At 33.8% G+C, this 14814-nt stretch overlaps 1 protein-coding gene across 1 annotated transcript; it reads right to left on the bottom strand.

Moving 5' to 3' along the window:
• Positions 1 to 12815: 12815 nt before the first annotated feature.
• Positions 12816 to 14602, bottom strand: LOC129226086 (gastrula zinc finger protein XlCGF8.2DB-like). The gene has a single exon (XM_054860677.1). The coding sequence runs from the start codon at positions 14328 to 14330 to the stop codon at positions 13287 to 13289; it is 1044 nt and encodes a 347-aa protein (XP_054716652.1). The 5' UTR covers positions 14331 to 14602; the 3' UTR covers positions 12816 to 13286.
• Positions 14603 to 14814: the final 212 nt, after the last annotated feature.

Below are 14814 nucleotides of genomic sequence, written 5' to 3'. Positions count from 1 at the left end.
AAAAGGGAGCCCCCCCCCCCCCTCCCATAACCTAGGGAATACAAAAAGAAGGAAAAAATACTCAGTTTTGTGCGTGTCTCAGGAGCAGTCCCCCCCCCCCCCCCATTTTCTCAACTCTCCTTTTGTATTTTTTTAGCTCTTTATTTTATTAATTTTTCATAAATATTTTTTAAATTTATTTTTAAAACATTTTTTATTTAATTATTTTTTAATATCTATTATTTTTTTATCTGATAAGTTCTGAACTACGCCAATGACATACACACACAAACAAATAAATGAAGTAAAATATAAACAGAATAAAATAAAAAATTTCAATTTAAAATAAGTCAATAGATAAATTTAAATGAAGTAAAAAAAGTTAAAAAATTCCTACTAAAAATTTTACTTGCCCCCCCCCCCCGGGAAGAGCACCCCTGCTAAGGAGCTCTAAAACCTGTATATCCACCACTGAATTCAACAGTTAAACAGCACCGGTCTTTAACTACGACAAAAAAGCGATAGAGTTAATAATTGGCAGTTCTCGTGCCGATAAATGTACAATGGTCACTTTATTCTACGCTACTATGCATAACAAAGTAAACTTTAAGATAAACGATTTGTCTACACTTCACACAAACACACTGAATATCTCCCTAAACTAAGAGCCAAAAACCATTAGCAAGTGGTCAGGACATGCGTTAGTTATTTATAAAGTACATAATTATATCACGAAAAGACTCTTAAAAGATTTCAAAGTCTTAGAAGTTATTAACGCTTAATGAATAAATGAAAAAGAAATACAAGTTCTAACCTGTTTCAAGCGGTTATCCATCCCCTGTCGTAACTTGGAGAAATCATAATATGATATACAGGAGCCCAGAAGATGATTCAAAATGCCAATAAAATACTTGACGCAGTTCCATTCACTTTTGAAAAAGGGCCCCGAATTACTCTATCTGCAGTGGAATTCGATTTTCCAAATGGAGCAGATCTTGACGCACCACACACCTTCCTAAACGCGGTGACTAAACGAAACGCGAGCTTAGTTTGAGAGTCGCGCGATTCATTAATTATGCGCGCATGCGTTTACTATTCGATTCCAACGATTCGACGACAGAAGTATTCATGCATAATGAATGACAATGAAAGAGGATCTTGAGTTTATAACTATGGTTAACTAAATTTTAAAGGAGGATTTCATCAACTATGTTTATTAAAACTCACATTAATTGTTTTTTAATCCAAAATGATAGTTTGCTCCTACGAACTGTTGCAGAAATTATTTTTCAGCAGTCTGTGACGCAGATTGAAAATCCCAAAAAATAGTCTGCCAGGTAAACCAGCGTTAGATCAGTAGAAACAGTTAATTTTAAACATAAGCAAGAAATGATTTGAAAAAAGATGCTAAATTTAAAAACTACTTGTAAAACGTGGGGGCTAAAAAGCTTTTTTTTTAAAAAAAATGGAAAACTGAGGCGCAGGCTGCTGCCGGAGCGAGTGCGCTTCACGCCCCTCCATATTGTTTACCCCTATATTTCAGGCCTAGTTTTAAAAAGATTGGGTCCTTTCAGGCTCGGGCCCGGGCCAACAGGTGTCCCTTCTCCCCCCCCTCCCCCCTGTGCACGCCCCTGTCACAAATACATTTTTCACAATAAAAGTTTAAGCTTATTAGCTAAAAAAAAAAGGCATTCATGGCCGTCATAGGCAGTCATGGGCAGAATGCCAACAGAAGTGAAAACTTAAAACTACAAAATAAGTTTGGTGTGCTTCTGCGCGTGTGTGTTTAATTTTCATTTAAAATTAATTGCAGTTTCAAAAATTAAAATTTTATAATTTGTAAATTAAAAATATCAGCTTCAGCCTAGTTTTTACGTTTATCAACAATTCGAGCATCGATTATATACATTTTGGTATGATCTATTTCAGTTCGCTTATTAAGTATACATTGATGCAAATATAGGAAATATTTTTAAATAAATTCTTAGTTTGTGCTATTCAGTTTTCCATGCATAAAAATAATAAACAATACACATACTTTCCACGTAATCAACTGTATTACCCGTCTTTAGCTGACATGCCGTGAGATTGACCAGCATGTCGGGAAATTCGAATTTTGAGGCATGCCAGGTAATGCGGAGTTTCTTTCGAAAACGAAAAAAAAAAAAAAGTGAGCTTAAGGATGAAAAGACGTTAGGCCAAAAGCCAAATACCGATTTGTTTCCCTGCATTTATATGTACAACTAGCATTCCCGTACCCGGCATTGCTCGGGTAATGGAATTAGCAGGGGTTAACAGTGCTGGGTGCACCTAGTTTCGAAAATCCCCTATAATAATTACTTATTACCCATAACTTTTTCTAATTTGGGGAGGATCCCGGGGCCCCTGAACTCCTTACATATATGCCTTTGTCCTTAACCGATCTTTAACTGTTATTAACGATCCTTTTAAAGTATTGATTATCTTTGCAAACACAGGCCATCCACATTTTATTGATATACCTATGTTTAAGTAAGAACTTCTTTGTATACAACATTTTTAGTTTTTTTTTTTTTTTTCTGGTGCTAAAATTATTAAGCTGCTTGATGAACTGACTTTGGAGAAAGCTACATAACATTGGCCATGTGAAAAAAGTCTTCTCTTAAATTGATCCCTGCTACTTTTCATGTCTGTCCTTGTGACTTATTAATGGTTATTGCAAAGCAAACTTTAACAGGAAACTGCACTCTTCTAAATTCAAAAGGATAGTCCGCCTGTGACGATGTTCTTAAAAACTTCGTTTCTAGTTTTGAAAAAATGAAAGCAATAGACAAAAACATTATGATTTGACTTGAGAAAAGCCTCGAAGAACCACGTGAGAAACAAAAACAATATCAAATTTATAGTTCGCTATCGACCAAAAGTTGAGTTGAAGTACTGAATAATGATTTGAATGGAGGAAAGCCTTCGAAAATAAGGGATTTGAATTCAATGACAGGTTTTAATTTCGCAGAAATTAAGAGGTTTTAATTAATTTCTCCCGAACTAATTGAGATTTCGAAAAATCCTTTCTTAGTGGTTACTTTCGTAATCATGCGGACATGCCTGCCAAATTTCAAGTCTGAAGCTTCAGCGGTTTCGGCTATGCGTTGATATATATATATATATATATATATATATATATATATATATATATATATATATATATATATATATATATATATGTATGTATGTATACAGTGTCTCCCAAAAGTCTTCGTACACCTACGACTTTCAACGAAATGGGCCCCAATACATTGGTTAGAATTAATATTTCGGAATAGGTATTTAATTATACGATCTATGATCAATTTTTAACAAAACTACATGAAAAGTTTTTAAAAAATATTAAAACTTAATTTTTTAAAAATCAAAAACCAAAAAGTGCCGGAAATTTTATCTCACAAAAGTCTTCGTACACTTTATAAAATGTCTATATATTATTGAATAATCAAACTTTTGATTAAGTTATTAATTAGTAGAATATCATACAGTATTCATAACACCTTTTAAACGTCTGGGAATAGATTTCATTCTTTTTCTTTCTTTTTTTTTGCGTAATTTCTGAGTAAGTGTTCTACCACACTTCGAGTCTTACTGTTTCTAGCTCTATTTTCGTTTTAAAGCCCTATTTTCGTAATCTAACCTCCAGATATCTCTAAATACGTTACATTAAGTTAAAATCTGGAGATTTAGGGGGTATTTTCTAAACTTTAGGACAATTTTCGTGGCACTAGACGCAAATGTTGAAAACCGTGTGCTTCTTATCGTTATCTTGATAAAAAACAAAATTGTTTCCAATAACCAAATTTTTGGCTAAGAGTTCAAAATTGGTTTTTAAAATATTTAAAGGAACAGCATGATTCATTATTTCATCAAAAAATTACAAACTACCAAGTCCTGATGCTGATATGCACCCTCACACTAGAACACCTCCACCGTCCTGATTAACTGATCCAAATAAGTTCTTAAGATTAAGTGCCTAATTTTTTTTCTTCTACTTACAGTTATGCAACAATTTAACCAAAAATGTTGAATTAATTTTTATCTGTAAGTAAGACGTGATTCTAAAACGTTTTTAGCTTATTTATAATTGGTTTTGCGACGAAAAGCGTAAGCTTTCTGTTTTTCGCACGACCAAGAAAATTTCTGCGGGAAGAGGTCCCATTTAATCCAGCTAATCGGAGAACTTGGCGAACAATTTTAGGTGAAAATTAAATGTAATATGTTTCATTTAACTCTGCAAAAACGTTTACAGCACTCAAATGTGTATTTTTCATAATTTTTTTTTACTTTAAATCTCCGATCACGTTTTGTCAACTTTGCCGGTTGACCTTTTCTTACCTTGTTTGCGGTCCGATTCCTTTCTTTAAAGCATTTTATCAAGCACTTTACTATACAAGCAAATAAATTAACTAATTTAGAGACATTTCAAACCAATTTACCACTACTGTGGGAAAAAAATTGAAATTTTGAATGGTGTTTGCGGTTTTTTACGAATACCAGCCATTTTACACTAATAAGTACAATATTAAAGAATAAATAAACAAAAAATTAAAGCCAAATGACTTAAAAGGGTCAACACAATGCAAAAATATTAATGAAACGGCAAATGATAATTTTAATCATGAGTATATTCGAAAATATTTGAGTGTACGATGACTTTTGTGGCGTGTTTTTTCTCTGTATCTTCGTTTTCTGACCCATTTCAAAAAGAAGATCCGTCAATATTTTGAAAAAACCAATAGGTTGTATTTAGAATGATATAGGAATGATGCGAAAAAATATTGGACTTCATATTCGAATTCAGTTTCGAGTTATTTTGGTTTTACTAAAAAATTTCAAAGTGTACGAACACTTTTGGGAGCCACTGTATATGTTATCTCAGGACATTGATTTTTATATATTAAGACTATGCAATCTATTTTAAGTTTGATTTGAATCATATGCAGCTGTATTAAACTGGTTTTGCATTATGATATGAAAACGTTTTGGTGACGTGTTATTTGAAATTTATTATTCTTCTTAATTTTTAAAACATCGATTTTAAGTTTAATCATATTCAAAAGTAGAAATTGATCAATTTTAAAAGTTTCTATAGCCTTTTCACATGCTCAATTATATGATTTTAAAGATATTTTTTAACCTGGTTCAAAGTTATCCTGATGGAAAGAGTAGCTTTGAGCCATGTGAAATAAATTATTTCAATAAAGGTAGTGCTACTTTACACCAGAAGAATAACATTGTTAAAATATAAAGGCGTCAACGATTTAAAAGAATTTATTTAAATTGTTGGTTTTAATCCTGAATGATTTTCTTTTACATTACTTTACTTCACTTTCCTTTTCTTTTTTTTTTACTTTACTCTACCTCACTTTTTTTTTTTAACTTTAGTACACTTTTCTTTCTTTTTTTACTTTTCATTCAATTCTTTTTTTTGTTTGAGCAATCACGATTGCTTATTGCTTTTACTTGACTGTTTTAATGTGCTATCATTTTATTTTCCCGCCAGCACCCTCTGCAGCATCACCGTCGATCGGCCCCTCACGATGCTGCTCCTATAGCGAAAACCGTCTTCAGGTTCCGTCAATATCCTACACACGCACGCATACATACACAACTACACACACACACACACACCTACACACACACAAATACATACACACACGCATACATACAGACACATACACACACGCATACATACAGACACATACACACACGCATACATACAGACACATACACACACGCATACATACAGACACATACACACACGCATACATACAGACACATACACACACGCATACACACAGACACATAACACACACATACACACAACTACCCAAATATTCATGCCTGCACACAGACACAAACACATATGCCTACATACACATACCCCGCCCCCACGCACAAACACTCATACACACCACTACCCACACACTCATGCCTGCACACAGATACAAACACACATGCCTATACACACATACACATACCCCCTACACACAAACACACATACCCCCCCCCCCACACCCACAAGCACACACGCCTACATACACACACACACACTCGTGATTGCGAAAAACATAATTTGAATTCAAAATGTCAAAATTCAAATTATTATTATTTTTTTTAATTCAAAAAATTTTGAAGCAAGTCATTATATGGTCTGTCAATTCTGCTTATGCACCAGAAGTCATCCACTCCCAGACAAAATACTTTATAACGATTATAATTTGCATGCTAAAAATATATTTTATTTACAGACTTACGTTTTCAGCTGTAGGGTCAGGTGAGGGAATTATGGGTCAAAAACCATAACATCTTACTTTTTTTCTAAAGTATAAAAGATAAATTGATTTGATTTGGCATGGAGTAAGCTTAAATAATTTATAAACTAGTCAAATAATCCCTTTACCTAAAACTGCACCATTATTTTCTTTAAATTATTGAGTGACCAAGAATTACACCGAATTTGGGCACTTACGGGTCACACTAAATATGGATTATCCTGGGTTTTTTTTATTTTTTTTTAATGATATATGCGTCAAAAGTAATTGAATATTCTGAATTCTTATTTACTAGCGGCCCGTCCAGACCTTGTTCTTGTTAAAAAGCGATCTATCCTTCAAAAATATTATGCAGGTACTTTTAATTTAAAATTTAATTGTAAGTACGCAACATTTTTGTTTAGTTTTTATGACGTTTGAAACAAAATGATTTATCATAATTCCCACTGAGTAATATAATATTCCCATATACAATATTCATAAGAACTTTTCATTTGGAGTTGGTATCACTTAAATTGGAAAAAGAAATATGCAAGGACCATAAGGTTCCAAGGAATATGAGCCAACTCATCTGCTGCAGACAGACACTCTAAGTGATTTCATAGTGATTTCAGTAATTTCAAATAAAATTCAGTGTATTTCAATACTCTAAGTCTAAATCATATTATTCGGTAGTGGTTTCAATTGGGGTTGAACTCCATTGCATAGGTTATTTAAATTAAAGTTGCGCCATAAATTTTTTGGGACATTGCGTTTAATTTTAAAAACATGAAGAGAAGTCCTGGGGAGTTAAGGAAGTCTTATACACGATACACCGTGTTGGTGGCAAAAACTATAGCCCTTTCGCGTATCCAATGTAATGTGTTTTTTGACAGTCTTGGTTTCAGGATAAACATTGAGGATCAAATCATTCAGAGAGAATTTCCCAACTCATCTATTTTGATAAGAAACCATTTTCCAGGTATTTTTACTTACTTGTCATAAAAGACTAACAATGTTTACCACCATCTCCTAAACTGGCTCTTATAGGGTAAAGACCCCAGTAATTGGCACTTTATGAGTTTGTCCTTAAACTTACCTCTGTTTTCAGTACTTAGAAAAAAAATACTCTCTTGCAAATATTTTTATATCAAAGAGTGCACATCTGTGCATCTATTTGGTTCACTAAAATCAAAAATATTTGAATCGATACTTTTATAAAAATATGCATATAAAAAGTTACCAAAATCACTAGTAATTGGCACCTGATACCAGAGTGTATGACACCTTGTGATCCGGTAATTGGCACATGTTAATAGAACTGGAAAATCACTTTATTTTTCACTTTTAAATTACATACAAATTATATCATCATAAGAAACATGAGTAATGTTAATGTAAAGTAGGTAATCTTTACTAATAATAAAGCAGAAAGTCTCTCTGTCCGGATCTCTCTCTCTCTCTGTCCGGATTTCTGTCTGTCTGTCAGTATCTCTGTGACGCGCATAGCGCCTAGACCGTTCGGCCGATTTTCATGAAATTTGGCACAGAATTAGTTTATAGCATGGGGGTGTGCACCTTGAAGCGATTTTTCAAAAATTCGATGAGGTTCTTCTTCTATTCCAATTTTAAACCCATTTTTCATATAAATTTGATAATATGGGGAAGAATGTGTTTATCTTTCTTTTTTATCTTTACTAATAATAAACTTGGAAGTTTCTCTGTCTGGATCTCTCTCTGTCCGGATTTCTGTCTGTATGTCAGTAGTTCTTTTTCTATTCCAATTTTAAGAACAAAATTATCATAAGATGGACGAGTAAATTACGAAATTATCATAACGTGGAACCGTAACATGGGTACAAGCCAATTGGAGAGAAAATTCGCCACACAGGCGAACTAAAAGACCTTTTAATTTTTCTATTACGGGCAAAGCCGTGCGGGTACCACTAGTTTTATATAAATTAATGCTAAATCACTCTTCTTTATGTTGGAAAAGTATTTTAGAGAAATAAAAACATAAATTTGGAATGTTCCAAGGAAAAGATATTGAAATTAATGCTGTTTCATCCTTCAGTTTACAGTTTTGATTTTACGAATGCTACCAAGTTAGGTTTGCCCCAAGTATAGTTAAAAACTCATACTTTTTTGCATAAGTTTTAATCTTTTTTATTTATCAAATGCAACAAGTCGGTTTTCTTTCTCTTGAAAAACCACCCGCTGCAGGCGGCATTGAGATACCGTAGGTGGCGAACGGGGGTTAGCGAGCAAATCGAGCAAATGACGAAGCCCCCAGTATAAAATTAATTACTAACTTTCATTTGGATTTTTTTCTGGTGAAAGTCACTCCAATTGACAAAAAGTCGCAACTTCAAAAATTGATGATTTTGATGCTTTTTTTTGACAATTACTGTACAAAAGCTACCGATTTCAATTTCCGCTTTATCATATTCGTAATCTACGCAAAAAACTGAAGATAATGACACTTCACTCAGCTTTATCGCGGAAATGACGCTATTTCCCCAGTACTTGGCACACATGCCAATTACTGGGGACTAGCAAAATTGAAGCACCAGTAAATGGCATCCATCATTATTTTAAAATTCCAAATAGGGACGAAAATATATTTCTACACAATTAAAGTAATACCTTTCAACTAAAAAAAAACTTTTGACAACGAAAATTTAAAATATATTTCAAGTCAGATTTTAATGGATTTATGTGCATGCTTCCCTTAAGCCAGAGAAGAAGCGTTTGCAACAAAAATGGCTGATTTGACACAAGCCACAGTTGTTTGACTGCTGCCATTTAGTAACACGAATTGAAGTTATAATTTTTAAAATTAATGTACATTCAGTTGGTATATAGCCTTCTATTTTAAAAAAAATTGGATGCGAGTCTTTTTTTAGGACATTTTTGTTGGAAGTGGCAATTATTGGTGCCGTGCCAATTACTGGGAGTGTTACCCTAGTTGTTCTTGAGATTGTGAAGGGGAAGACTTTAATCAGACTTGAAGTATATCTGCACACATTCCTCTAGGATACCACCGGAAGAGTTGGGTGAAAGTCACCGTCCCAATAAGTGACACCTCTTCTAATTTTTTATGAAACTTTGTGATTTTTCAGGGTTTTATCTACGCATTCTACAACCAAACAGTGGCTCACCGAACATTTGTCCTACATTGTGTGACACCCTTTTGAAGAAATTCTCTCAATTGCCCGTTTTTTCTTCTGGAACATACATATCTTATTGAAGGTGATTTTCAAAGCAATTAAATGTGGATTCCACTAAAGTAAAGTCATGGCAGTTCCGTGAAAAACTATCGCAAAAGCTTATTGGTCGAGCTTTGGCTAGCGTTGAATTTATGAAGTTTTTCATTTCCATTGGGAATACCGCTAAACATTAATTTGCGGTTCAAATTTCCATGTACGAAACTTTTTTTTTTTTGAGTTGTTTTCGTTGATTCCCTGCTGCGGGGGCAAACAAAAGTCTCCTATTGAGTTTCTGCTTTTTTGACAAATTTTGCTTTTCATTTACATTAGGTTTTGGTTTATATCGCTTGACATTAAACGACAATCAATCATAATATTTCTGCTGACGCCCACCTTAGAATATGTTGTCTTAATGATATTTTTCAAAAGTTTACCGTAAAAAAAATACAATCTAAAAGTTGACATAAAAGTTTGAATAGTTATTAACAGTTTTCTGTGTTTAGTAACGGTGTTAGAAAGTTACATATATCAGATAAGGTTAGTTTCCAAGGTTTGTCGTCCTCTATAAATCCGAGTTCTGTACATGCTGCTTGATAGGTTGGCAGAAGATTTAAATGTCAAAAGACTTAAAAATATGTTAGACCAGGAAAATATTGTAAATAAATTCTCAACTGACAAAATTCCAATTGGCTAGTAAAAAGTATTGTATATTGTACTGAGAGGTCAGTCTTTCTCAATCCCGGGATGCCTTGTAATCACTTGTACTCGTTTCCTTTGACCTCTACTTTACATGCCTCTCATTTTTTCCATTGGCAATTTCTTTCTATTAGGATGTTTGTGACCTAAATTGTTTAACTATATCGTTTTAAATGCTTAAATGCGGTCATCATGAAGAATATTTCTCCAAATAATTTGAATACATTTTTTCATCTTCTTGTTCAATTTCTTTCCTATCGAATGTTCCTTGTTCGTTATTGTTTGAACTCATATATTTGAATGTACGGTAATTATGTGCAATTACTCTTTGAGTTGATAATTTTCTAAACTAAATGTACTTAAATCAATCCATTAGCAGATGTTTCTCATTTCGATTTCAGTATGAATAAAAACCTTTAAGAGCCGGAAATGCATGCAAAATTACAACATTTAGAAACACGGATTCGTTTAAATTAATTTATAAGTATAAACATGCTTTGACTCTAAATGGTTTGCAATTTCCAAGGCTAATAGAATGCTATACACCGTATCCTCTGCGGTCTCAACCACATGTAAAGGCTTTAGCGGGTTTTATTCTGACATTGATTTTTTTTCCCATTAACGGTGTTTCCATTCCTCTGCATTTAACTCAAAGAGAATCTTGAACCACTCTTTCGATGCCAATGCAGGACAATCGGTGGTTGTTTTTACGTGTATAAGAACAAAACAGTACGAAACAGAAATTGGTAGCGAAGACAAACTATTGGTTTAAAAAATTAGCATAAACACATATGTGCATAATTTATAACCTATGTCACTCAGTAAGAACGCACCTTTGATATAGTGAAAGAATTTTTCAAATAGGTGCAGTGGTTCCGGAGATTACCTCGAACATATAAACACACAAAAATCAGCCCTCTTTCTTTATAATATTGTTACAAATTCTGTAAATAGTAATTACTGTAGTAACGTAACCTGTAAATAGTTTCCCGTAATGAATATACAACCCCTATACAGTCGGCTAAAGTATACGATCCCCCTATTTCTTTTTTTTTTTTTTTGTTCATTGATAAAATTTGATAACGGTCTACTATTTTCGAGAAGCGTTTGGAATCTTGTGGAATATTTGAGAGATTTCTTTCGATGTTTATAAAAGCGTCCCGCGTGATAAAAAGTTGAGTTTCGATTGAGAATTCGAACTGAGAGTGTATTTATTAGCTCTGTTTATTGCGAAGCATTTCGCTGTGTTGTTTTTCGTATTTGGAAGTAAATACGTGTGTAACCATTGAGTTTACGGTGTGGTGTGATATTTGCTTAATTGTTGATGATTAATTTAGCAGTTGTTGATCTTTCCTGTACATAGTGTAAATAAATTCTCTGTGTTTTTAATCTAAAACTGTGTCGTCCTTTCAAGAAAGTTGGAAGTCGCGCCGGATCCGTTACAATTGGCACCCCTCCGTTTCAGAATTAGTATAGATAACTGAAATTTTGGCATTTTTGGTACGTCCTTTATAAGTAAGTGCGTAATAGACATGTTTTGCTGATGCAACATCATAACCTTCAATATAATAACATTGAAAATGTTGACTAAATCACTTTGCACTTAAATATACAGAATTTAAATGTTATTAATGTCTTATCTCTACTAAAAATAAAGCTGAAAGTCTCTCTGTCTGAATCTCTGTGACGCGCATAGCGCCTAGAAGGTTCAGCCGATTTTCTTGAAATTTGGCACAAAATTAGTTTGGGGGTGTGCACCTCGAAGCGATTTTTCAAAAATTTGATTTTGTTCTTTTTTTTAATTCCAATTTTAAGAACTTTTTACCGATCAAATTATCACAACGTGAAAGAGTAGCTTACGAAATTGTAAGAACGTGGAACCGTAACACGGGCGAGTCATTTAACGTAGCCATTTGGAGCGAAATTCATCATTCATTATTTGTAAATCTAAAGGCGAACCAAACAAATGACCTAGGAGGCATGTTTGAAGCCTTCTCCATTCTTTAAAAAGAATTTTTGCCAATATCAAGCAACAATATAAATCAAATATTGAAATTTAATCGCAAACTGTAGTTACATTGCTTTATTAATAAGTGATAATTACGTATTAGATATAGCAGACACCAAAACTTTCGAAAAAATAAAAAATAATTCTAGAATACTTAATATAACCTGACGACAACAGCAGTTTTTTCTCACTAAACCAAAACTGGAATAACCTCAAGTATTTGTAGAATGACGCAGACAGGTAGTGTTGCTAATTCTAAAAAAAAATATAATAATACCAGCAGCAATTCAAAAAAAAAAAAAAAACTGGTTCGTGGTTTTCTTCAAAAAGTAAGCCTAAACTTGAAAATAAAAGAATTTGAGATGTGTCCCGAATAATTTGGCCACTTCCCGTAGATGTAAAATTACGTGTAAAATTCTATAAATAGAGGTTGCATTACCTCTTACAGAATTATTTTTGTGTGTTTCGAAAAAGAGAAAAAAAAAATGAACACAGAGGCAAACAATTTGAAATGATAACGTTTTATTTAAAACAAACACTAAAATGAGAAGTCTACCGCACTATAAACAAGTAATTTAAAAGAATAAATAAAGAGGAAAAATCAATTTATTCAACAACTGCTGATTCAAATGATTTACTGATTATAGTTGGCAGCATTGTGAAATACCTAAAACTGTGAAATACATAAACCTAACATGGCAGCATTGTGAATGCTAAGCAGATTCTTATCACAGCATTACGACGCTGCCAGTGAGGTTTATCCCAATTATAGACATTTTCTGATAACAAATTATAAATAAACACATAAATAAAAAAGATTGTACTAAAGCCCTGGTTTCCTAGAAGCGAATCGCCGATCTTCGATGTCGCTCTTCGCCGTGACGCTGAAATGAAAGTCAAGTGGATTCCGACGTGGCCATTCACGACGTCGATTTAGCTCAGGCGCGCATGCGCAGAAGAATCAAGTTTTCGCCTCGGCGAGGAGCGAAGCCGACGATCGGCGTGTTGGCTCCTAGGAAATCAAGGCTTTAGGTGATGAGTTTTCTTTTGTTTTACAGTTTTTTCCTAATTCCTTTCTTTCTTTTTTTTCTGAATTCAAAATAGTCAACAAAACTATTCTTCCTCTTTTTTAATCAGTGTATGCTGCTCTTTTATATGCCGGGTCAAAGAATTTTTCCTAGCATAAGACTTCCCGCAAAACTTACAAGAATAAATTTCTTCTCCTGTATGCGTTCTTGAATGCACCTTAAGTAATTTAGCATTGTGAAATCCCTGGTGACAGTACTCACACTCATAGGGCATTTCCCTCGTGTGAAGTTTAAAATGTCTTTTCAAGGAACTAAGATCGTAAAACATTTTAATGCAGATTTCACAACGGTAAGGCTTATCTCCAGTATGATTCGCCATATGAGAATTCAGTTGCACTTTCTGGATGAACCCTTTGCCACAAACCTCGCAGGAATAAGGTCTCTCTCCAGTGTGCAATGCCATGTGAAACTTAAGGCTCCATTTCTGAGTAAAAGATTTTCCGCAAACCTCGCACGCGTGGGGTTTATTTCCAGTATGCGAGGTCAGATGAGCAGTCAGTTGACCTTTCTGGATGAACGCCTTTCCACAGTAATCGCAAGAGTATGGTTTTTCTCCTGTATGCATAGCCACGTGATTCATCATGGTCCACTTCGTGGTGAAAGATTTTTGGCAAATCTCGCACCCGTAGGGCTTATTGCCAGTATGAGACATCAAATGCGTCCGAAGTTGTACTTTCTGAACGAAAGACTTTCCACAGTATTCACACGAGAAAGGTTTTTCACCTGTATGCAACGCCATGTGATATTTCAGGCTTGATCTCATTGTGAATTGTTTGTTGCAAACGCTACAAGTGTGTGACTTCACCCCAGTGTGGGATGCCATATGGGCTATCAACTGAACTTTCTGGATAAATGAATCACCACAGTCATTGCAGGTGAAAGGCTTCTCACCTGTATGCAAAGCCATGTGTGTTTTGAGACTCCCTTTCTGAGTGAAAGTTTTCCCACAAATCTCACAAGTAGCAGGGTTCTGATTTTCCGGATGTGATTTTAAGTGCACTTTCCATTCATCTACAGTGAATGAAGTTTCACAACAAAAATATGTTTCTACTACTTCTTCACTAGACATTATTCACTATATTTTAAACTTCCAAAGTATTTATAAAATTCCCTGTTATTTATATTTTAAGCATATAAAGTCTTTATCACATTCACTTTTATTTCCTTTTTATTCTTATAAAGTCACTTATAATCTGCCAAAATTCTTAAAGGCAATAACTTAAGTTCAGCTACCTTAATGACACATTATGACTTTTTGTACGAAAATTAATTTCCTGTCACTAATAACATATCACAAGAAAGCATAACATATTTCTTGAAGTATTCTTTTTATCAACTATCCACAGCAGTCAGGGAGCCGACATCCATCCTGGAAAAGAAGTAAATCCTGTGATTAATACTTAAAAAAAAAAGAAAAAAAAATAACACAAGCTTTTTGTTAGCTACTATACAAGAATCGTTGAGCGATACAACATACATATGAAATGCTATAGTTATTGAACCGTAGATGGCAATTGCGTAGGGGAGTGTAGTATATACAGGGATACTACAAA

Source organism: Uloborus diversus, chromosome 7 (genome assembly GCF_026930045.1).
Source record: "Uloborus diversus isolate 005 chromosome 7, Udiv.v.3.1, whole genome shotgun sequence".
NCBI classification, from domain to species: Eukaryota; Metazoa; Arthropoda; class Arachnida; order Araneae; family Uloboridae; genus Uloborus; species Uloborus diversus.
This window is presented reverse-complemented; position numbering and strand designations above follow the sequence as displayed.